This window comes from Eumetopias jubatus, unplaced genomic scaffold (genome assembly GCF_037043125.1).
Source record: "Eumetopias jubatus isolate StellerSeaLion01/CBP00866 unplaced genomic scaffold, mEumJub1_p1.0 scaffold_5, whole genome shotgun sequence".
NCBI lineage: Eukaryota > Metazoa > Chordata > Mammalia > Carnivora > Otariidae > Eumetopias > Eumetopias jubatus.
In genome coordinates, this window is record NW_028274811.1 from 50,958,898 (window position 1) to 50,983,890 (window position 24,993).

Here is a 24,993-nt window from a genome sequence, read left to right on the forward strand (position 1 = left end):
TATAAACTGACTGGTGTCACCACTGCCTAATATTATGTGTTTCCAGAATTTCAGATGCAATATAATGTGTTTTCTGGAGCACCTCTAATACTGCCTTGTTAAAATTTGTTGGATTATTTTTACCATCTCCCTGGTATTTTATTGAGGAGAGGTAATTTATTTGCCTATCCTCTATTCCATTTTGTTGTGGTATGTGAGTTTATTTTGATAATTTTGGTGAGACGTCCTGACAGTCTTGAGTCATTTCAGTAACGTAGAAGCCTCACACTGGAGAGGATGCTTCAAACTCCTGAATGGCTTCAGTGGACAAAACTGTCACTAAAAAACAGTTACGCTACCCTGGGCTGCTGTGTCCAGAACCATCACTGGTCATTGATCGATTTTAGATGCTGAGAACATGGGTAACTCCAGTGTGAAAATGAATGCTGAAACTGATTGACCAAAAAGAAGAACAAGGGTAACTTTCTGAAATTTAAGTATTATTCTTCTACAGACTTTCGGGGAAGTCTCTTGTCTCCAGATTCTTGTTCATTTCATCTCTATGACCTTGCTTTGCCCTTCAGTCAAGTTTTATTACAGTTTGGATACAGTAATTTGACTCTTGCAAGAAAAATAGGGGAGAATACAAGATCCTTGCATCTCTAACTAGTAAATCATACACCATTTTAAAAAGCCAATCTCTTCAAAAAGAGTGAGTTACCTAGAATCAGACCTCATTTGGTACAAATAAATTTTAAAAACCAGTTGTGGTAGAAATATTTATTATGTGCTAGACATTAGCCTGACTACTTCCAGTGCATTGTAGTCTTTGTTTAATCCTGGCAATACACCATGTCGTGCAATTGCTACCGTTCTCTACATTTTTATTTATCAGAAATGTAAGACACAGAATGCACTGAGGGGCTTTGACCAACACCCTCCTTTCTCTAAGAATACAGTAAGGTCTAGACTCCAGCCTCTTGGCTCTTTTTAAGGAATTTACATGGTATTTCTAAAAATAAATATTTTCATTAATAAACATGACCTGGCCATCTGTCACAATGGAATTATCACCATCCTTGACTTCCATATGTGTCTAAGGAAGAAGCCACCTGAGACCATTTTTAGTCACACACACATACATATTTGCTGTGCTTCTAACCAACAGCTGCTAACTGGAGGTAAGATCGCTTTTAGCTTTTCTCTTAAGTGTTTCTTAAAGAAGGTGGTACGTATAATTGTTGACCTCATCTTCCTACTTTTTCCTTCACAATAAAATCTTCTTTAAAGATTTTATTTATTTATTTGACAGGGGGAGAGAGGGAGGGAGAGAGAGAGAGAGAGAGAGAGACAGCGAGAGAGGGAACACAAGCAGGGGGAGTGGGAGAGGAAGAAGCAGGCTTCCCGCAGAGCGGGGAGGCCGATGCGGGGCTCGATCCCAGGACCCTGGGATCATGACCTGAGCCGAAGGCAGACGCTTAACTGACTGAGCCACCCAGGCGCCCCTAAAATTTTTGCTTTCAAAATTACTTTGTGCCAAAAGACACAAGGAACTGTTATGGGTGTGAACTGTAGGTCCTCCACACATAAAAAGTTCAGTTATCTATTCTCCCTATTGGTTATTGATAAAAATAATGAGTGAAAATTTGAAAAGCTACTTTCCATTTCCCTCAGTGTTTTGGGGTTCTTGTCCTTTACATAGTGGGGCAAAATTTGCATAAAACTGCTTAGTAGTTACATTTTCTTCTTTTCTTTCTTTTTTTAAAATATGTATTTTATTTTATTTTTAAGTAATCACTATGCCCAATGTGGAGCTCGAACTCATGACCCTGAAAGCAAGAGTCACCATGTCCCACTGACTAAGCCAGCCAGGCGCCCCTCATTTTCTTCTTTTCTAACTCTGAGGCACTCTCAGATTTTTATTTTGTGGGTTAAATGTTAGTCATTTAGCCAATCAGAAATGCATTTTAGTTATTTTTTAAAAGCAAACATACAGAACATAAAATTACAAACACTTTGAAAATACAGCTTAGGTTTGACAGGTAATTGTGTTGTTAGCTGAATTGCAGAACTACTTCTGCTGAAATGTAAACATCATGTCTTTATCCTTTGGGTATATGGCACCTGTAAAATTGGCAAGTGTTAAAAATGCTATATTCCAAAATTGAAAAAATTTGGTCATAGGAAGTTAATCAGTCCTTCCAGAAAATATTTAGTTTTGCAGCTTCTTTCAACCCCAAATTTTGCCATTAAAATTAATCTATGGGGAACTTTTTCAAGATAATATTGAGGTCATAATTTTTCATTTTAAAATAAGTAATAGAAACTGCAGCAGTAGGAGGACATTCCCCCATATTTCTTAACAGATTATTTTCTGCTGAGGGAATGGAAATAAGAATATAAATACCTATAAATACGTGAGGTATGACTATAAAATGATACTACATTTAATAACGAGTAGAAAATTATGCATTCATGTGAGTATTGTCTGTTGCAAAATGGTTATCTGGAGAGACTAAATGACATCATTATTCAGAACAGTGTTGGGGAAGTCTTGTACAGCTTTATTATGTAACTCTACTCTTTGATTTATTACGCTATCAAAAGTCATGTGCAGACCAGTTGGGTGATGAGACCTGACACCGCACTTAGAGAATGTGCTAGAAATATAAAGTAATCAGACACAGTTTATTGGGAAACTCCCAAACAAATTACTGAAGCTCTCCTCAAAGTGGTACTCCCAGGATGCTTTGGCCAGTGGAGGTGTCTTTGCAATATGGTGTGTGGTCTTGGGGCGAGCCTGCACCTCTGCTGCCTTGCAGCTCTCACTGGCTTCAAAAGTTCTCCACGGAGTGAGTCCCTAATCTCTACTAAAACCTAACCTTGGTTTTCTTGATTGTCCAATATCATCTCCTTTTGGGGGCCCTGTTTGATACCTTTTGAGTCCCTGAGGCCATTTTGCTGGCCTACAGTTGTCCCCAGTGCCAGAAACCCATTCTTTGTCACTTGGACAGGGTATCACCCTCCTCCCATTTGTACCTTGCTTGTTCAACTGAGAGGAGGCGCTCCTTGCCTCCTCGCTTCTTTAGTAGTGTCAAGGTTAGAACTCTTAACACCGCTGCATCATTCCTTTTGCCGTATTCCCCATCAGTAAACCTGGGGCACATTCCTTTTGCAGTTTCCTTCTGTGGCTGCATATATGGTATAACCACAAAATTTTGTTACATTTGCTACAACTGTTTTTTAAAATAAATTGTTATTTTGTTTAATAAATGTTAAAAATACAAGTAAAGCCCTGCCCACCCAGTCCCTTTCTGCTTCTTCCCTCCACAGAGGGAACCCACCCTCCTGAAGTCGCTTGGTATCATTGTGTCATTTCCATGCCAGTACAGGTCCATGATACTTTATGTGAAACTCTAGAGACCGGTGTGTTTTGGAATAAATTTTCATATTTTAGAAAGGTAACAGGATCCCTGTACTATACACAACAGCCCAGCAGCACCTGGGCCAGCAGTTCATAGTCAAATATATTAATATTTCCACCACAGCCTGAATCAACATTCACACTAAGTGGATTGAATACATATTTTAAATAGCTTTCCATCAGTTCAGTTGATGCTGTGCCATCAAAAGGGATTACTCTAAACTTACAAATAAACTTCGGGGTTTTAGGGTTTTGAAGTCTTGGATACAGAACCGTGGACATTGATTTTCCTCGGAGACCTCTGTACAGATTCTTAATTCTGTTTTTTTTATTAGCTGATTTCCTTATCTTCACTTTTATCATCACTCCTTCTCTCCTGCTTACAGTGATTTTACTGTTCTTTTCCGGATTGCTTGAGTTGACTTAGTTTGTATTTTATTTGTTTTTGTTTTTGTTTTTTGCAGTGAAAAGTGTTTAAGACTGTGCTTGTACTTTCTGAATAGAGATTTGGTTTATCTTGTTAAGTCTTTCTAGTAGCGTTCTCATTTTTATGGCTTATAAAACAATCTCATTACGTTATAAAAATTCCTCTTTGTCTCAGTATGGACTTATAAGGTGTTTTATAATTTCAAGGTATGGGAGTATTTTTAAGGTTTAGTCATTAATTTCTAGTGTTACTACATTGTGATGCTGCAGTGTTTATGAAGTGCATTTATTGTTAAACTAATGACAGCTTTAAAAAAAACACCTGTTAAAACTGAGATTTTCAGATGAGTGTTACCTTTACAAATATGCTTAGTCTAATCATGATTCTCTTGCTCAAAAATTTCTGTCTCTTCTGTTAGAATTGCTTATAGAGTTTACCTCCCAGTAAAAACTAAAAGTCTGTTTGCTTTATTGTTCTATTTCTCAGATTGATTAAAAACAGTGTTATTTCGCTGTTCACTTTTTCTGCATTACCTTGCTCTAAGTATTAAGTGCCAGTTTTCAAAAAGCAAATCTATATGCAAGGAATTAAAAAACTCACCACCACTGAAGCGGCTTTAAAAAAAAGAGTCTTAGCCAAAGGAAAAAAGGGAAAAAAAAAAATCCAATTTTTAAAACAATGACATTAGTGAGAAAAGTATCTTCTTCTCCTCCCCTTTTTACCTAAGGCACATATCGAAGTATCACAGGACGATAAGCTTTGTAAAGGAAGACCTCATTACCTTATTTATGATCACACATCATAAAATTCATTTTATGTTACTCACCTGAAAGTCATGGTGTTTGATTGTGAGCAGTGGTCCAAGCAAGGGTACCATACTCAGTTGAGAACTAATCTGTCATTTCATGCCCCCAGATTGTCCAGGTGTCGCTTTTTTGCCTTGGCTTTGAGCGAGTCCTCCCTATTTTCAGAGCCTGGGTTTTCTACAAGAGGGGAAGCATCTTTTGGGGAATGGTCTTATAGACAAATGAGATGCAATATGGAAGGCATTTTGACCTCACAGAGAAAGCAGCAAGGATATACATTTAGACACTAATTATTGTAACTATAACATGAAAGGGAAACAACATAAAATGGTGATGTCACCCAGGTTCACCGCTTTGACTGCGAATTCACTTGAAGTCTTTCTTTCTCAGATGGTCCCCTAACCTCCCTGTGGTTTGTTGTAGTCCTCCTCTTCCTCCCAGGAGAAGCTGCATCAGTTACCGTACCAACCGACACCAGATGAATTGCACTTCCTGTCGAAACATTTTTGTACTACCGAAAGCATCGCCACGGAAAACAGATGCAGGAACACACCCATGCGCCCCCGCTCCCGAAGTCTGAGGTTGGTGGACCTGATTGAAAAATGTTACTTAATTGGATCATCTGTTTTTAACCATTTCAAGGGAAGGCTTTTGGTCCTCTAATTCATCTCTGTGTTAATTGATTTGTGAACTACCCCAAATATAGTGTGGTTTTTCCCATCTCTACATGATATTGTTAATTACCACTGAAAGGCATCTTACTGTTTTTCTTTTAATTTCTCTCAGTTTGTTAATTGGGGTAGTAGCAGTAATCACGATGGACTAACAGGACCTCCTGTAAAACCTTCTTGCCATTGGAAATTTCAAGACAGTCCAGTTGTGGTGCGGGAGCACTTAGTGTTCTTTTTTTAAGAGGGGTAAGCCTTGCTAAAAAGGAAGGTCAGCAAAAATAAAAGGATTTTCATTCAGATTCCACATTATAAAAGTTAACCCATATTTTTCATTCTTTCTTCCCTTCATGAGTTTTACTTTTTCCAAGCTTATGAATAAATTGTTAGGAGTTTGTGTCCCTTAAATTTTGACATTGAGTAGGGCCAGATATATATATAGAGAGAGAGAGATTTGTCTTACAGGTTTTTTGTTTGTTTTTTTTGGGGGGGTTTTTTTGTTTTGTTTTTAGGATTAGACTCTAAAACAGAGATTTGTGTTCAGGATGTTTATTAGGGAGTGCTCAGGATTTATACCTATTTAAGGAAGGCAAGCAAGCTGACTTGGGCAGAAAGAAATCTAGCTGCCACACAGCCGCCTCCACAGGGAGCTCTGGGGATGGCATGACCCATCAGAGTTATCCCTCTGTGCCAAATGGCCCTTACTTTTTATCCCTACCTCAGTCATTGAGTACGGTGCCCAAGGAAGGACGTGGCCTGGGTGAAGTGACTGCAGCTGAGGCCGTCTTTGAAGGAACTGATGGCTGACGGCTTCTGCGGTCCCATCCCCTGGGGGTAGCAGGTCGTTCTCTGCAGGATGATCAAGGCAGTCCATCTCCGCAGTATGAAATCTTGATGCTGTAGAATTGGTGTACTTTCCTGTTTAAGATTTTACTAAAAAAATAGTTTGTCAGGTGTTCAGTTGAATATCAAAGTTTACTGAGGAGGGTTTTCCCTTTTGTATCTTTTTTTTTTTTTTTTTAAAGTAAACTCTGCGCCCAACGTGGGGCTCAAACTCATGACCCCAAGATCAAGAGTGTCATGCTCTACTGATGGAGCCAGCCAGGTGCCCCCCTCTTTGTACCTTTTTTATTTAGTATAATAAGCTGGTAGTAAATGTAGCCACATTGAATAATTCGGGAATGTGTTATCATTTTGAGTTAGGGAATAAAAGGTCAATTTTATGAATTCATTTAGGGGCATTGTATTTTACCACATGGGTGCCCATTTTATGGTTTTATGAAAGGAGTTCCTTGGATATCTAGTACAGGTTGTATTCTCCCAGAAATGTAAACACACACTGAAGTTGCACAACTCCGTAATACTGAGAAGAAATATGAACCTACTATTGAAAGAAAGAAAAGCACACAACACTTACATGCCTCTGTTTCATATTGTACGTAATGCTTACCTCAGCACCCCGGATAGATCTCTGTGAGGCTAGAAAATGGATTTCATTGGTGACTCCTGTGCCATGGAAGACTCTCAACCCTCTTCAGTGGTACGTGGCAGAGCGCAGGTGTAGGATAAAAGTGTGAAATTATACTGTTCAGTGTGTCCTAGATGTGGGTGTTTGTAACGATCCTATTTTGTTTTATATTGCAATTCATTAATTGGTTTCCAGAACTACAGAAATGCATTCTACCTACAGAATATAATCTCAATTTAAGAACGTTTCTGAATTCGTTTTATATTGTAGTTCTAATTATTTCATGGCGTTCCATTTCTAGAGCTTCCTTTTTGAATGCTATTCAGGGTGTCACTGTTTGTGGGTATTTATGTATGTACTAATGACTGATTTTGTAGTTTATTACCTAATATACTTTTCTTGCAAAGGTTGTATAGTACTTTTGATCCAACCAATTGTTTATAAATAAAAAGCTTATTTTCATTTCATGCTGAGGCAAGTTTAAAAGGGTAATTTGCTTTGCTTGCAGTCCTGGACGTTCTCCCGCCTGCTGTGACCATGAAATAATTATGATGAACCATGTCTACAAAGAAAGGTTCCCAAAGGTAATGAATTGAATTGAAGATGCCTAGCATCTAAACGAACAGGTAACGTGGGTGTAGTGTCTGTAAGGTGGTTTGTTAGGGGAAGGAATGGGCCAATCCAGTAGTAATGAGTTAGACTCGTATAAAACAGCACCACAGCTTCTAAGAAAGGTGAAATCACTAAACATTTTTTTAAAACGGCTGACAACTAGCCACACTGTCTGTGATAAAAGTGCCTCCTCCAAAGCGAGTCCTGCTGGTTGCCCAGCCCACAGGGTGGGCGTGATGAGGTGCCGCAGGGCGAGGGGGCTTCTACACCTACATGCTGCTCTGCCCATGGTCCGGGCCTGCTGCTGTATGGTCAGGCAGCAACGTTTTTCTTCCTTAGAAGCCTGTAGAGTGGGATGTGATGAACGTCTTTTTTTCTTAAAAAACAAAACAAAACAAAAAAACCTCATTTTTTCTTTTCTGTGACTTCCTATGTCTTCAGCAATTATATGTCTAACCCTATTAATTTAGAAGGGAAGGGAGAGTTGCAGTGTTCCCCAATAGACTGGCAAAGGGAATTCACACTGAGCCCGAGAGGACTTGCTGAAGAGTTATTGACAGACACCCTGGCTGCAAAAACCTGCTCTTTGACGCTTCCCATCCCCTGGTTTCCGAGGCCTTTCCCCTAGTGTTCCTACACAGTCAGGAGAAGACAACCTTTCCATTGTGTTCCTGTTCCTCCCCAGCTACTTGTGTAGCCCTAGGCAAGAAAACGAAAGGAAATCTCTCTGGGTTCATAAATCACGAGCAGAGTACTTATTATTTGTAATGAACCCAACATTGATGTCATTGATTAAAGCCATCTTAGCTATTAATTACATGTCCCTTGTTCACCAGGGAAATAGGTCCTGAGTCTACATAGTCAGTGCTGGTTAGGATTTTAGAGAGAAGCAGGGGCAGAGGGTACCCCCCTGCAAAGACAGTTAATATACGCAGGGGGTACTGAGTAGGCACTAGGGCATCACAGAGAATGAAATCAAAGTTGGGAAGGGAGCTTTTGATACATGTACCCAAAGACTCTCCTTGGCCTTTTGCTCAAGATGTAGCTTTGTGAGAGAAGGATAAGGATGTTCATGGTACATTAAAACCTCCTGAACAAAACAACTCTTGGCCCACCCTGTGGAATTCCAGCAACAGTTCTGAGTTTTGAGTAGGTAAAAATGTAACTTGATATTTTTGAGCATCCATCTGAAAGTGAGAGCCCAAGATCTAAAACGAAAGCATAACAATGCACAGTATCGTTCGGCTTATTTGAAGAAGCTTCCATAGAACATTTTATTATTTGAGAGGATAGAAAAAAATAAATATCATCCTCAGATAGTCAGTTTCCCTTATATACATCAGATCTTTCTTTCATGTGATAAGACGACTGCTATTGGTGCTTTAAAAAAAAATAGACTTTAAATGAGCCCCGGGTGTTGTATGCAACTGATGAATCACTGAATTCTACCTCGGAAACTAACAATACAGTATATGTTAATTAAATTGAATTTAAATAAAACATTTTTTTAAAAAGCAGACTTTGGGGCTCCTGGGTGGCTCAGTTGGTTAAGCGACTGCCTTCGGCTCAGGTCATGATCCTGGAGTCCCAGGATCGAGTCCCGCATCAGGCTCCCTGCTCAGCGAGGAGCCTGCTTCTCCCTCTAACTCTCCCCCCGCTCATGTACTCTCTCTCTCTCTCATTCTCGCTCTCTCAAATAAATAAATAAATCTTTAAAAAAAAAAAAAGCAGACTTTATTTTTTAGAGCAGTTTTAGGTTCAACAAAATTGAACTGGAAGTACCGAGAATTCCCATATACCCCCTGACCATGCCCCCCCCCCAGCTTACCTCCCCACATACCAGCACACCCACCCACACACCCTCCCCGCATGAACATCCCCCACCAGAGTGGTCCATTTGTTAATGATCAATGAGCCTGCCTTTGACACATCATAATCACCCAAAGTCCATAGTTAACATTTAAGGTTCATGCCTGGTGGTGTACATTCTGTGGGTTTTCACAACTATATAATGACATTGTGTATACATTAGTTTTGAGAATTCTATTTCATAATTTGTGGAGGTCTCTGAAAATGCCAGATAAATGTGATAATTGTCCACATGTGTGTTTTGTCGTATTTCATCTGTGTGTGCATGTCTTCTCTAAATAGGCTACGGCTCAGATGGAAGAACGTCTGAAGGAAATTATCACCAGCTACTCCCCTGACCACGTTCTTCCTCTAGCAGATGGAGTGCTTAGTTTCACTCACCATCAGATTATTGAACTGGCTCGAGATTGCTTGGATAAATCCCACCAAGGTCTCATCACCTCACGATACTTCCTTGAATTACAGCACAAATTAGATAAATTGCTACAAGAGGTATGAACCACATACTATATAAAGTTTTCTGATTTGTTTTCCTTTTCCCTCGAAAAAAGCAAACGAGTGTGTTTGCTTACACGTTTTTAACCATGAGATAGAGTTCATATTCCAGGGAAGCAAAGAAGAAGAAAAAACTGATTGCTACTTGCTATAAATTGATTGTTGTCATCATTTATAGTAATAGGAAGTTAATGTAATAACCTTTACAGGAACCTCGGGACCCGACAATCTATGGCTCTGGGATAAGTGGATTGTGAAGGATTTTGAGGCAGTTATTTTTCCCCCTACCCCCAATGATAAAGTTATAAATTGCCTGAGTGCATGTGTGTTATTTGATGACGCTATCTAGTCCTAATATCTGGAAAAGCTAAATGGAAAATGGCTGGCTTCTTCCAGGCCTGTGTCGTATTAATTAACCTGTACATGGCAGTGGGTAGTAAATGGTAACTTATATTTTCATTAGTGTCAGTTCCTCTTCTAACAAAATATCCAATTTCCAAAAGACAGATAAACACAGGACCTGCCTGAGCCTAACACTTGAATGCTTAGCCCCTGATAACACCCACGACAGGAAGGAATGTGTATGGTAGAATGCAATTAGTGCATATATTGCTCTTGTGACTGAAATTGATCAGCCACAGCCTATAAGTAAAACCTATTTAGCCTGTATCTTTGGATATATTGTATTTCTCCACCTCGAAGGGCAGAAGTTATGCCCGTGTCAGCATGATTGTATGTGGTTTTCTCTCAGCATGAATATGTAAATAATTGCGTGGACCTGAAGGAAAATATTAGCATCCTAGTTTTCTGGAAATTCATATGTCTCTGCCCCTACTAAACTTAGTTCTGGCGAGATGAGATGATTTCTGTCTGACCAGCAGCCACTATTTTTCTTTTCTTTCTCATCCAAACAGTTTTCTGTACTCTGTTCCCATTACTCGTATCTCCACTTATCGTAGTCCATTAAGGCAGTGTTTCTCACCATATTTTAGGGGTGATGAATACATTGTTTTTGTTTTTTGTTGTTCATTTCCAATTTGTCTTGCACCAATTCTCCTGTAAATTAAAAATGAAAATAAATTTATAGGAAAATGATCATGCATTTGAGTGTATAAGAAATGTAAAAAATATAAGAGCTACTAAATGCTTACTCAGTTTTACTCAGGTCATCACAGACTGCTGATAGCTCAGGGACTGGCTGCAGCATAGGATATAGTGGCTGTGTGAGCAGGGATTTTGTCTCTTTTGTTCATCTAGAATAGTGTCTAACACATAGAAGAACTCTTGTCAAATAGCTTCTGACGTCCTCTCACTAAACTCACTGAAGTCTTACTGTCTTCCTTATTGTCATATCCACTGGACATTTCCCCAGAGCAGCCTATTTGACTGGAATATTGTTACATTTAGCAATAGTAACATTTTCCTTTTCTTTCTTGCTAACCCCCCTCCTTTCAGGATATTCTTAGTACCTCTATTTCTTCTCTGCTTCTTCCAAGGGCTCTTCTTCTAACTTGTGTTTTCTAAAAGTTAGCTTTCCCATGATCTGATTGGCGGTCCACTGCTCCTCCCCTCTGGGGATCTTGATGGCTATCTTAAAGACCCATGAACTCTTAACGGCTTCCCTTCTGTATCTCAGACCAGCAACTCTCTCCTAGATTTCAAATTCATGTGTCTGCCTGGCTACGAAGTATCTTTCCACCAAGGCAGATTCTTGCTTCTGTGAGGCTGTAAGAACATCTGTCTAACAGTCTTCAGTGGCTCCATTCTGCCTACATTCTGTCTACAAAAACCCTAACATGGCCTGTTGAGTACAATGCCTTGTAATGATCTGTTTTGGGGTTTCACTTCAATAGCATGAGAGGGCTCTTTGATAAGACAAGAATCACATTCAAATCACCTTGAACTCTGTGGTGCCTAGCACTGTGGCTGGTACTTGCTTTCTCAGTAACTATGGAAGGAAGGGAAGGAGGGAGGGAGAAAGAAGGTATGTATGTATATAAGCATAACAGAATATTTGATTTATCATCAAATAATTCACTTCTGCTGTTCGTTTTAATCAAATCAGCTCCCGAAAAATGCTAGAGCACTATGCATATTACTTGCTATGAGAATATCTTGAAAATGATATTTGTTAAATGGTGCATTTTTTAAAGATTTTTATTTATTCATTTGAGAGAGAGAAAGAGAGCATGAGGTGGGGGGGGCACAGAGGGAGAAGCAGACTCCCCGCTGAGCAGGGAGCCCGACGTGGGGCTCGGTCCCAGGACCCTCAGATCATGACCTGAGCTGAAGGCAGATGCTTAACCAACTGAACTACTCAGGCACCTCAAATGGTGCATTTTTAAACAGAAGAAGCAGATAAGAGAGTAACTCTGTGGTCAGCCTCTGTGAGATACTCCTATAATTCCATAGTTCTGTCCCAGGGTATTACCATAATTACTAATTTAGTCCTGTGTTTTTCATTCCTTCAGAGGCTTTCTCTGAAAAGGATAGAATCAATATCCAAAGCTATTTACATTGAAATCCACCCCCAATGGGGCGCCTGGATGGCTCAGTCAGTTGGGCATCCTACTACTGATTTTGGCTCATGTCATGATCTTGGGGTTGTGGGATCAGCCCCACATTGGACTCTGCACTCAGCATAGAGTCTGCTTGTCCGTCTCCCTCTGCTCCTCCCTCCTGCTCATTCTCTCTCTCTCTATCTCTAAAATAAATAAATAAAATCTTCTAAAAAAAAATCCCCTCCTTTCCACACACACGCTGAATTTTATTTCTAACAGGACTGGCAAATTATTTCATGGCAGTTATTAAAAAAACAAAACAAAACTTAGGTTTCAAAAATCATGTGAATGTACCATATAATAGATAAAAACTGGTGATTTTGAGGTTGCCTGGCTGGCTCAGTTGGTTAAGTGTCCAACTCTTGGTTTCAGCTCAGGTCATGATCTCAGGGTCGTGAGATGGAGCACTGTGTTGGGCTCCATGCTGGGCTCCAAGCAGGCGGGGAGCCTGCTTAAGATTCTTTCTCCCTCTCCCTACCCCTTGCATGCTCTCTCTCTCTCTCTCTGTCTCAAAAAAATTAAATAATAAAGTTGGTTTTTAGGAAAGTTTATCTTTTCGGCAAAGAAGCATGTATACTTGCGGTATGAAGAGCATTTTGGGATATGAATAGGAATGTTTTCTTACTTATCTTCACAGATAAACATTTCCTTCAGTCAGTCCTTGTGGGAAAATTAAAACAATCTTCAGAATCACATTAACAGTGTCCTTCCAGAGTTTGGAGCTGAACGGTCACAGGGGGACTTGTACCTTTTAGATGGAGCCGTTGTTGTGGGAATTGCCTTTGCCTTCCCCAGGACGCAATTGTTGTCACTTCCCAGCTGTGACATTGTGTGCCTGCCCGATATCTCCTGGCCATGTCCCCCGTTGTCGATTTTTTTGCGGACCCAGGCAGGGTCCCCCTGTGGCTTTGATAGGCTTGATTTAACTGATGCCTTTTTAAAGTCCTGAGGTCTAGGTTAATTCCAGATGAATGCGTTTCTGTCTCCATTTGTTTTCTCACTTAGGTGTATTTGCCAAAGAAAATACTATACATAGGAAGCTATAACCTACTCAAATATGGGTCTCAGCATTTTTTACAGCAGCCAACACTTAAAATACAAACACAGGGTATCCATTAGTGTTGGCACTTGCTGTTGGCAGCCTGGAAACAATCTCTTCTCATGCTAACTGTGATTTTGTTTGGTGTTGTCTTAACAAAACTCCCTCCCCAATAGTGTTAGTAGATAAAATGTTATTTGAGTTAACATTACCCATTGTATGTTTTGGCCTTAGTTACAGCTGATTATTCTTAGAAGTAAGAAGTAGGAATGAACTGATTATTTTTACAATTTTTCAAATGGAATTTGTATAATCTAAACTGACCAAAGATTTTTTAAGATACAGAGCTCTTGTTTCTCTTTGAAGAGTTCAGTAAAACACATTCAGGCTTTTTAGATTTTCTTTATATTCTTGAATTTATAAAGTAAGTATTACAGTAAGAGGACATTCTGTATGTAACCCAAATTGTCAATCAGGAAGTTAGGTGGCTTTTTTTGCTTTATCTTTAAGATTTCCCGTTTAGTTTTGATTAAGAATAAGCTACAAAGAAGATATATAACCATACCTCTTGGCATTCATTATATCTTCCAAAGTCTCTCCTTGGTGTAAAACAAAAATTGGAATGAAAACTTAAAGAATATTATGTGTATCTCCTTATACATGTTCTAGCATCCCAGCTGCTTGCTAGGACCTACAGTTGTTGTTACAAGTTGGTTTTCTTTGAGCACATTCGGTTCCACAATTACTCACTAGTGGACTTTTCCCCTGTGTTTCTTTCTTTGAAATGTTAGCTGCTTTGCTTTTGCCTGTATATGTTCCTCTACCTACCTTGTGGAAAGTTGCCTTTGGTTTGATGGCTTAAAATCAGTAGACCTGTTACTACTAAGTTTAATCATTTTTCACAGATGTGGTCTGCCACTTTTTCATGAGAGGGCTGGTTCTTAGAATAAAGCATCTTCAGGACTGATTTTAAATGTTTATTAGTATGTCTGTGAAATTATATTCTTTTGTACCAGCATCTTCTTGATATGCTTTTTAATCCTTAGAGGAAGGTAAATTTAAATTGTTACGACAATTTAAAAATTATGACAGCCTTAAAGTGAGCATGCATAGAAGTTTACATGTTTAAACTTTTACAACTTTGGTTTTATGTCTGCCTTGTTACAGATTTACCTCATTTCTTCAAGAAAATATCATTGAAAATTAAAATGACTCAAACTGAGTTTTATTCTCAGGATATTTTTTGTGCTTTATTAGGCAACATATAACAAAATTTAAAAAGAGGGAAGTCAGTTAAATTTTACTGAGTTGAGTGCATAGGTATTATTTATTCAGTATATGAAACCAAATTTTTATGTATATGTCCGAGTATAAACATTATCCCCTAACATTTGAAATAAGCAATGCACACTTCTTACATGTTATAAAATAGCGAATTGATAGGGCTAATTGTGGTGCACATGTAAAATCTATTTCATAAATGTGTTAAATGCCCAGGATAACAAAAGCAGCCCTTCACTATGTTAGCCATTTCATACTTCATTCTGCGACATCCGGCAAATGAAGATTCCTTATCAGCCACCCACTCCACTTGTACCATGTGCTTAATGTGTCATAATCTGTTAATCTCTCCATCATTCATCGTTTACATTGAGAGTTTTAACGTTTGATTTTTAACACAGAATAAATCAAAGTTTTACAATTGAAATTTAGCTAATGGAGCCATTTTGTAGATAAAGAAGTCTAATGGTGTCCATATGTGAAGTGATAATGTTTGCTTATCAATCTTTGAAAAGTATTTTCTAAATCACTTAATTTTCAAATACTTGCAGTTATCTAGTTAGCGTACTTGGCTGACTTTCTCTTCCATTTAATAGATCAGTCCTAGTCACCTTTCTTTTCATTGCTTTCTCATAGGCTCATGATCGTTCAGAAAGTGGAGAATTGGCATTTATTAAACAACTAGTTCGAAAGATCCTAATTGTTATTGCCCGCCCAGCTCGGTTATTGGAGTGCCTGGTAAGTTGCCCCTAGAGGGGACTCCATTATTTATTGTTAACTGTGGGAAAGCAGTGACCATCAGAAACCTCCAGTTTCCATTTGGCTTCAAAGACCAGAGTTAAATGGAAAGAGTCAACAGGAACTACAGCTTAGGAATGTTTATGAGCACATCCCCATGTGATTTTGTTGTCTGGTTTAAGTAAAAACTCTAGGACTTGTGCTGTATTGAGTGATAATCATATCACATTCTGGTCAAACTGGAAAGATCATCATGAACTAATGGGCTTAACCTTATCTCAACACCATTACTGTGTGACAGCTAATTTAAAACACTTGCTGGGCCTCACTTTTTTGGAGTTGGCAAGATGCAGAGAGAGGGAAATCAGAGATAGGTTTTCTCATAACCTACAGTTACTAGTGTTTGTTCTTAAAATATGGCATGTTAGAAAGAGATGCTCAGGGCGCCTGGGTGGCTCAGATGGTTAAGCGTCTGCCTTCGGCTCAGGTCATGATCCCAGGGTCCTGGGATTGAGTCCCGCATCGGGCTCCCTGCTCCTTGGGAGCCTGCTTCTCCCTCTGCCTCTCTCTCTCTCTCTCTCTCTGTCTGTCTCTCATGAATAAATAAATAAAATCTTTAAAAAAAAAAAAAAGAAAGAAAGATGCTCAGTGGCAACCCACTTGGGAGAATATAGTAGGGTCCCATATAGACTGGAAGAAGTGAGACTTTCAGAGATGAGTTCATTTTGTCAATTATATTGTCCTTGGTCATTTTCCTATTTTAAAATTTTTGTTTATGTAATTTTGGTTGACATTTCAGTCCATACTGTGAACAGATACGAAGCTTTGAATGTAAGAATAGTTTTAAGGGGCTTAACATAGTATCAACACTCACTTTCAAGTTCTGCCAGCCATTAAAGTATTGGTCACACTACGTGTGGTACAGCTTTTCAGAATTATACATTCACACGTATACATATAGGGCGGTATTGCTAGGGTTTTGCCCTTATTTCAATTAACATTCATAGCTTTTTATAATAGTGAAATGTTCACAGCCTCATAAATATATACCAATGCATAGTGAGTCACGGGAGAGGGGAAATCTTGAGGAGACAAGGAGGGGCGTGGTGGAGTCGGTGTTTCCATCAGTGGCCAGGACCCTTAGAAGCACAGAATCAAAAGCACCATTTGGCATTGTCTCTGGAAGGATAAGGGGGAAAAATACTCTGGATGCCTCTGGGAGAACCTGGCAAATGCAGGCAGAAGGAAGTCTGATTTTTGTCCTGCGTCTCCCATTGTATTTTTTGAATTAATGCACCACATGCTTGTACTTCCTGCATTTGTTTAATTTGGGGGAAAAATAGCATTTAGCATTAAAACTTATTTCTCTGGACAGCAGCAGATATGCTAATAGAAGATCTTGCCTTAAAAGAGGAAATTAATTTTTTCAGTAATCCCTCCTCACCAGAAGAGAAAAAGTAAAAGTATAGCCTCTCAAGGATACAAACAGACGAACTTAAGAACAGAATTGAAAGTGTTGCTGTTTTCAGCACTATTTAAAGCTCAGATGAAATTGGAGCTTCAGGGTTTTAGGAGTTGTTTTCCAACTAGTGGTGTCAGGCCTGCTGTTTCAGGCCTGCGCTCTGTGTCATTGTAGGTTTCTAGAAAGGGCGCTCAGTGTATACGTTGGTTTTGGCTTTCCTCCATTTGAAGCGAGCATTTTTTACATGGCCTTTAGAAACCCTTAGGAAGGGAAAAATGAAGGGGGGGAAATCGGAGGGGGAGATGAACCATGAGAGACTGTGGACTCTGAGGAACAAACTGAGGGTTCTAGAGGGGAGGGGGGAGGGGGATGGGGTAGCCTGGTGATGGGTATTAAAGAGGGCACATTCTACATGGAGCACTGGGTGTTATATGCAAACAATGAATCATGGAACAGTACATCAAAAACTAATGATGTAATGTATAGTGATTAACAGAACATAATAAAATAAAATTAAAAAAAAAAGCCCTTGAATAATTCTCAGGTGAAATGCTGATATCCTAAAGTTGCCTAGTTGGGGTATTAATCAAAATGGGGAACATCCTGAGGGGATAAAAATCTAGGAAATGTAACTGAAAATAGCCTCTGTGGTTTAAATCTGCAAACGTAATTGTATACAACAAATAAATCCATGGCATCCATTTAGAGTGATGGGCTCCTAAAGATTTTTATTACATCCTAGGGGCGCCTGGGTGGCTCAGATGGTTGGGTGTCTGCCTTCAGCTCGGGTCATGATCCCGGGGTCCTGGGATCGAGTCCCGCATCGGGCTCCCTGCTCCTTGGGAGCCTGCTTCTCCCTCTGCCTCTCTCTCTCTCTCTCTCTCTCTCTCTCTCTGTCTCTCATGAATAAATAAATAAAATCTTTCAAAAAAAAAAAAAAAGATTTTTATTACATCCTAGAAGTAGCAACCGAAGACAGTAAAATGCATAGGCAAAATGTGCTACCAAATTTTAAAAATAGACACACGTAATAGAAAGAATTAATTTTGTAATTTTGTCTTTCTTCATCTTCACATTACATGAATCTTAATTTTAGAATGTACTGATAAAAAGTGGTAATTTTGATATTTTTAAAAAATACTTTTGCACCCCTACTAATGGAGTTTCCTGCAAAACCACTGAGAATATATATTCTAACATTACTCCTTTTGTGGCTGTTTATGCAGAGAGAAACTGAATCTTCTGGTTGAGATTTCAGATTTAAAAATTTTACTAAAAAGGCATAATTGAATTTTAGACATACTCATTTTCAATAAGATAGCAATAGGATATCTTCAAAGTTGCATTACAAGGAAATTGGAAGTGGTCACTATATGAGTTACCAAGGACATACATGTATTGTCTTAGAATATGAAAGGCTTCAAATATGAACTAAGAATTACATACTTTTTAAAAGTCGTTTGCTTCCTTTCTGCATAAATAACCCACAACCATGTATATCCAGCAAATTTTATTGTGAGAGGAATTTATGTAATAAAACCTCAGAGAATTTTGGCTCAAATAAGTATACATCTGTGTTTGTCTTCTGCTAGGAATTTGATCCTGAAGAATTTTACTACCTATTGGAAGCAGCAGAAGGCCATGCAAAAGAAGGACAGGGTATTAAAACTGACATTCCCAGGTACATCATTAGCCAGCTGGGGCTCAATAAGGATCCTTTGGAAGGTACGTACCTTAGTTGGGCTGACCTTTCATTTGATTCTGCACTGTGACTTCAGATAGGAACTTAGCAGGTCTTTACTTTTTCCACATGATTTGGCTCTGTCTGTTGAAAAGTACAAATTTGGGGGCCAATTTGCTTTGAAGAGAAAAGCAACCCTTAACTATGGGGTTCACAACTCACTAAGTTGAGTCCCAAAGAGCAGGTGAACCTGACCCATTTTGTGTTGTACCTAGAGTGTGGGGATAGGCCTTGAAATCCCAGAGGCCTGTCTGCCTGACAATGCCACAGTGTCCTGAAAGGGTTTAGATTTCTGCCTTCTCTGAGTATTTTTTCTTTCGCGAAGCTCAGTAGGGTTCTTCTCAAGTGTCCTTTTAATTTTGAAGATGTTGCCAAAGAAATTAATTATAGTTAATTTAAAAGTGACATTTAAAGTAATTGGGGAGGAATGCACCTGAGAATAGATTTAGATCAGGCACAGTGTTTGTGGGCATATTTTTGCATGTAACCAAAAAATTATGAAAAATGATAATATACAGGAAGGCCAGTGGGGGGGGAAATGTTTTTGAAAGCTTATAGGTCTAATGTTATTAAGTACACCAAAGACTAAGCACCTTGTTAGTGTTTTTTGTTTTTTTTTTTAAATCTAATATCGGTAAACTACTCCCCTGCTCATTATTGTTTGGATTGTCCTTTAAAACACTGAAGTTACATACTGCCTAAAAAGAGTCAAAAACAATCAGAGACTCCTTCATTCAAAATCCTCTTCGTGGTTCATTAAATTGAATTTGCAAATAGCGTTTATCTTGCTAAATTGTTTGTAATGATGGTAACTGTTGGCACAGATATTTTCCCATCTAAAGCCAGGGAACCTGCTGCTCTCTGCCCTGCTCTCCTGTTTCCCCCACTTTGTTTGCTCTTACAGCCATCGGATCTTTGCTTCCAGTGAAATGATGCATGCATTCCGGGGAGATAATGCCAGATAAATTTATACTGTCCTGAAAGCAATACCACATCAGATTCATCACTTATCAGAGACTGGTGGCTGCTTTTCTGAAAAGTTCCCTGGGGAGAGATTTTTCCCCATGGCTTTTAAATTACCATCTTTACCTTTTTGAATCATGAGTCTTCAGAAATGGTTTAAATCAATGAAATAAAAAGGGCAGATGTTTAATGGTATTTAGATGAGTTTTAAAAATCTCTTCAGGCATTGCAAAACGATGCCTTAGCTTCCTGCTTCAAAAGCTGACTCCTGGTTCCATTCCATTACTACTCACTGCTTGCAAATAATATGTATTTCCCAGATAATAGTTATTTAGCAGAAATCCTATTTAAACAGAACCATCTTTTAATTTGTTTTTTTATGAAAATAATTGGAGTGGGGAGGCTGTCAAAGTATATTAGAATGACTGTTCACGCTGGTGGAGTTGAGGTTGTTTCAGCCCTTGAACTGTAGAGTGAGTGAGCTCTTCACAGTGTTCTTAACCTGGCAGTAAAGACCACTGTGGGCTGAACTTTGGTAGATGAATCATCTGAGGCCCATCTATGTACCGTTATAGAGACTCTAAAAAAATCTTAATAGTGACCTTGGACAAGTGTTGAGTTTAGTAATAACACAAATTCATCCCTGGGAGTTGTGTTTTTTAACTCTTGACACTTCATTTTCTTGATTCAGATCTGAGGATGATTTTTAATCTATTTGTTACCACTTAACATGCCATTATTAAGGACTCTGATCTACATTTGTTACCCCTTCTTGTCAACATCTACACTATAACAGACCTACGGTCTGACCTTTGAAGGTTGGGAGTGCGGGTGTAGAGTGGAGAAGCTCAGGTCTGCACCCTGGCACCAGTCCTGTGCTATTTTGATGAGCCTCTTTGTGCCTCAGTGTTCTTTCCATAAAACCAAGGAAATGGTACCTATTCGTAGAGTTGTTTTTAGGATTATATGAGTTCATCTCTCCCCCCAAGATGCAGGAATGCGTGATAAATGTTAGCTACTGTTGCTGTTTTATTGAAACAATATTAAAATCAGTCCTATCCTTGAGAGTCCCTGAGACTGAATACATTTTCGCTCACCTCCCAGTCCCCCAATCTAAAGTGCTCGTCCTATAGGATGTTGACATCACTTGAACGACACTAAGAAAGCACCTGGTTTGTACTGAGCTCATTTTTATTCTTGAATTTCCCCTACTGGTAAACTAGGGAAGTTAGTATCATCAGTTATTCTAGATTCTGGAGTTTGTTAGTTTTTATCTAAAGACAACACTCCAGTGTTGTTTGGCTTCATAGCTTTTATGTGTAATCTCTCCCGAAAAGGATGATGATATTTATAGGAATGTGAATACATGAAATGAGAGTCTAAGGACTACTTTTAGATGCATACAAAAATAGGTAACTAAAAACTATAACTTATGCATAAGTTATTATATATATATATATAACTGAGCATACATGTTCAATTTTGGAAAAATTAGAAAATGTAAAGTACCTATGATCTTAACACTCAGAGGTAGCTACCTATCAGAGTTTTAGAGAGAATTCCTTCATGTTCTTTTTTTTAATTAAACATCTTTTTTTCTTTAAATATAAAAATTAAAATGAACAATAAAATGAATTAGGTTTCTTCATTTACTTATATAGACTCAGAGATGCATTCCATTGTAGACTGAGCAATTAAATGCCTTTTTCTTTTTCTTCTTTTTTTTTTTTTTAATTTTGCTTTTGTCTCTTTTAACTAGACCACCAGGTTAGTACTTAAGCTGGTATCAGGCATGTGGCATCCAGCCCAGGATTGACTTCTTTACAGGATGTAACTAAGAACCATAAATAACCATCAGTATTCAGTGAACACTTCATTTTTGTTAGTCAACACACTAAGAGCCTTACATGAATTTCCTATGTCATACTTATAAGAAACTCTCAAAGATGAATACATTCTTCCCACCTTACGATGGAGAGCCTGAGGGTGAAAGGTCCCTAGTAAGTGCTGATCATAGTGGTGTGCCAAGTCTTTTCATTGTCCAGCCCCGTAACAACTACTACTTCCTTTGTGACAAATTGCAAATTCTTTGTGTACTAGGCAGGGGATATCACTCAGTGGCTGTGAAAGAATGGAATGAGGAATACTCAACCTCAAGTTGAGAATCATCTCTGAGCTGGAGTCAGTGCATTTTCGATGCCTGTCAGAGCCTGGGAAGACTTGCTTCTCTTGAGAACTCAATTATAAGCAGGGCCATTGATACACACACACCCCCGCCCCCCAACCCTTAGATTGTGCTGGCCAGTCAGTCCTGCTAGATGAAGCAGAGGCCCAGCTCTGAAGTACCTGTGTCTAAGTGTTCATGAGAAATGGGGTTCCAGGGAAGGGCATGTCCTGAACAATTTCAAGAACGTCAATTATTGGGTCTTGCCATTTTTGATTTAAGATTTTCCCATGGGTACATTGAAGTGTAAACTTTTTTTTTAAATATTGAAGAAGTTACCTCTTGTCTAGTTGAAATTGTTCAATTTTTTTCTTTCTTTTTTTTTTTTTAATTTAGAAATGGCTCAGTTGGGAAACTATGATAGTGGGACAGCAGAAACACCAGAAACAGATGAATCAGTGAGTGTAAGTATCTTTCTTGATGAAATATGGTGTTGGTTTTTCCATTTATCAGCGTCTGGAGATTTGGAGTGTGTCAGTTATTTTATTTCTTCCATAAACATGTATCATGCAAGGCAGCATACAATTTTGGCCCCTCTTTTCAAAGAGAAAGTAATTAATAAAAAGAAACCATGCACAAGAAATAAAAATGATAAACTTGAATAAGATGTACGAAGGAAAAGGGCCATGTGCTACTAAAACATAACATTAATAGGGAGTGACCTTAGTCTTTTTTTTTTTTAAGATTTTATTTATTTATTTGACAGAGAGAGAGAGAGCAAGAGCAGGAACACAAGCAAGGGGAGTGGGAGAGGGAGAAGCAGGCTTCCCGCTGAGCAGAGAGCCTGATGCGGGGCTCAATCCCAGGACCCTGGGATCATGACCTGAGCCGAAGGCAGACACCTCATGACTGAGCCACCCAGGCACCCCGAGAGTGACCTTAGTCTTGCCAGTCCAAAAAGATCTCCTGAAGAAATGGCCCAGGAGCTGTGGTATGAGAAGTTACTAGGATGAGAAAGGGGCAGAGGGAACATTCCAGGCCCAGGGAACATCCTGGACAAAGACTGTGCCACAAGGGAGCAGAGTGCGTCTGAGGGTAAGGGCAAGGAGACCATAGAGACTGGAGAGCTGGGGCAAAAACCAGACATAGAGGTCCTTATTGTTCTTCTTTGTTAAATCTTCTCTTTCAAAGAATGGTGGGAAGCTATTAAACTTGGGAAGAAATGTATGTGTTTGTGGGGTGGATACAGGTGGACAGGAAGATGACCCGGTCAGAGTTATGGCTTAAAAACAATCTTAGGATGGCGGTATAGAACACAGATGGGGTGAGGGGGGCAGGCAGGAGCGACCATGGGAAAGCCTCTCAGGAGGCTCTGCAGTGGCACAAGTGAGAGTTCTGGGATGCTGGTGCCATTGTCCCTAGCTGTGAAAGCCAAAAGGGGAACAAGACTGGAGCGAGTTGCGAGTGGTCAGGAAATAGAGGCAGCTGTGTAGCCTGGAGGCTAAGAACTCATGCTCTGGAGTGAGATGGCCTGGATTTGAAAGCTGGCTGCATCTCTTGGTAGCTGTGGGAATCTTCTCTGTGCCTCAGTTTCCTCTTCTGTAAAGTAAATATAAAAGATGACAAAATATTAAATGAGATAATTTACGTGAAATGGTTAGATCAGCAATACTACTACATGCTAAGTAAATGATAGCTGTTTTGTTAATTTTATCGTAATTATTATAATTTTGAATGAGTGTAGACTTAAGTTTTGGGGGGACATTCAAGAAAAGCCATCACACTAGCATCCGTATACATGGCATGGAATCTCCTGGTATTCGGAGGGTTTTCGGTGGAGTTCTAAATGATGTAGCAGTCATCCGTGGGCATGAATGAGGTCACCTGGGTGGGGAAGCATTGAGACAGGTGGGCCTTGAACAGGATCTTTGAGCCCAAAGCTGTGGGGACCCATCAGAGTGGAATGGTGGAACAGGTGAGTGGTCCCAGTCTTCAATTATGTCTTCTGAGATGGGGCATCAGCAGTGATGACTAGACCCAGGGCCTGTGGCCAGAGGGCAAGAGGAAATAGAGGAGAGGAAGAGTTGTTTGGTTGAGCAACTCAAGTAGCCCAGAGGCCAGAGTGTAGCATGAGTTACCTACACGGACACTGAAGTCACCCAGGGTGGTGAGAGAACACGAGCAGAGAGGAAGGTGGGAAACTGGGTACCCAGGTCTTCCTAAGATAAATGAAACAGCACATCAGTAGATGACAGCATCCAGTGGGGGAGGGTGGCACATACCTCAGACTTGTGGGGTTTCTTCCACAATTATAGGAAGGCTCTGCAGTGGAAACAAAGAGGCTGTCAGTGCTCACCCTCTCGGTGCTAAGATATGTGGACTATTAGAGAATATTTGAAAAAAAAAAATTTTACTTACTATTATACTTTGAGCTCAGCTTTTTTTTTTTTTTAAGATCTTATTTATTTATTTGAGAGAGAGCATGAGCAGGGAGAGTGGGAGAAGCAGACTCCCCGCTGAGCAGGGAGCCCGATGCGGGGCTCCATCCCGGGACTCTGGGATCGTGACCTGAGCCGAAGGCAGACATTTAACCAACTGAGCCACCCAGGCACCCCTGAGCTCAACTTTTTAAAGAGCTATCTTTTTGAAATAGATATCTAAACCATGGTAAGACTAATGGTATGGAAGTCAAGAGAGGCACACATTGTCTCATCGTTGCCGACTACCTTTTCCAAACAAGAAGGGTTGTCATAGGAAGGACAGACATCCTCTGGTCAGGGACAGAGAAGCTGCACTGTCCATCAGTCCATGTAGAGCCACAATGGCCCGTCCTTTCTGTTCCGACTGAATGAAACTAGAGTTAAGGTTTGTCATTTTGGACTTAAATCTCAAAACTTGAAAAGACTAGGATGAGGCTAACCTGAATAGTTTACAGAGGTAAATTAATATTGGAAATTTTTTTTAAGATTTTATTTATTTATGTGAGTGAGAGAGAGAGAGAGCATGAGCAGGGGGAGGGGCAGAGGGAGAAGCAGACTTCCCGCTGAGCATGGAGCCCGACATGGGGCTTGATCCCAGGACCCTGAGATCATGACCAGAGCAGATGCCCAACCGACTGAGCCACCCAGGTGCCCCCAAACTGGAAATTTTCAGAAGCTTGGTACCTTCATCTCCAAGAAATGGGGGTTCACTTAAACAAGACTGAGGCGCCGTCCTGAGAGGCAGTCTACCAGCGCTGCTCTGCAGAATTGATCTTTAAAGCTGGGTGCCGGCTTCCTTTGGCTCGAATACTGCCC

The 24,993-nt window shown here is 39.6% G+C and overlaps 1 protein-coding gene across 1 annotated transcript in view; it reads left to right on the forward strand.

Annotated features, from left to right (window-relative positions):
* LOC114224674 (microtubule-associated serine/threonine-protein kinase 4-like) overlaps positions 1–24,993 on the forward strand; it is a 158,240-nt gene that overhangs the window by 89,038 nt on the left and 44,209 nt on the right. The window contains exons 5-10 of the mRNA XM_028123908.2: positions 5,060–5,217; positions 7,281–7,356; positions 9,536–9,745; positions 15,266–15,367; positions 18,422–18,554; positions 22,094–22,161. Coding sequence (XP_027979709.1) covers positions 5,060–5,217; positions 7,281–7,356; positions 9,536–9,745; positions 15,266–15,367; positions 18,422–18,554; positions 22,094–22,161 — 747 coding nt within the window. The remainder of the gene's footprint in view (positions 1–5,059; positions 5,218–7,280; positions 7,357–9,535; positions 9,746–15,265; positions 15,368–18,421; positions 18,555–22,093; positions 22,162–24,993) is intronic.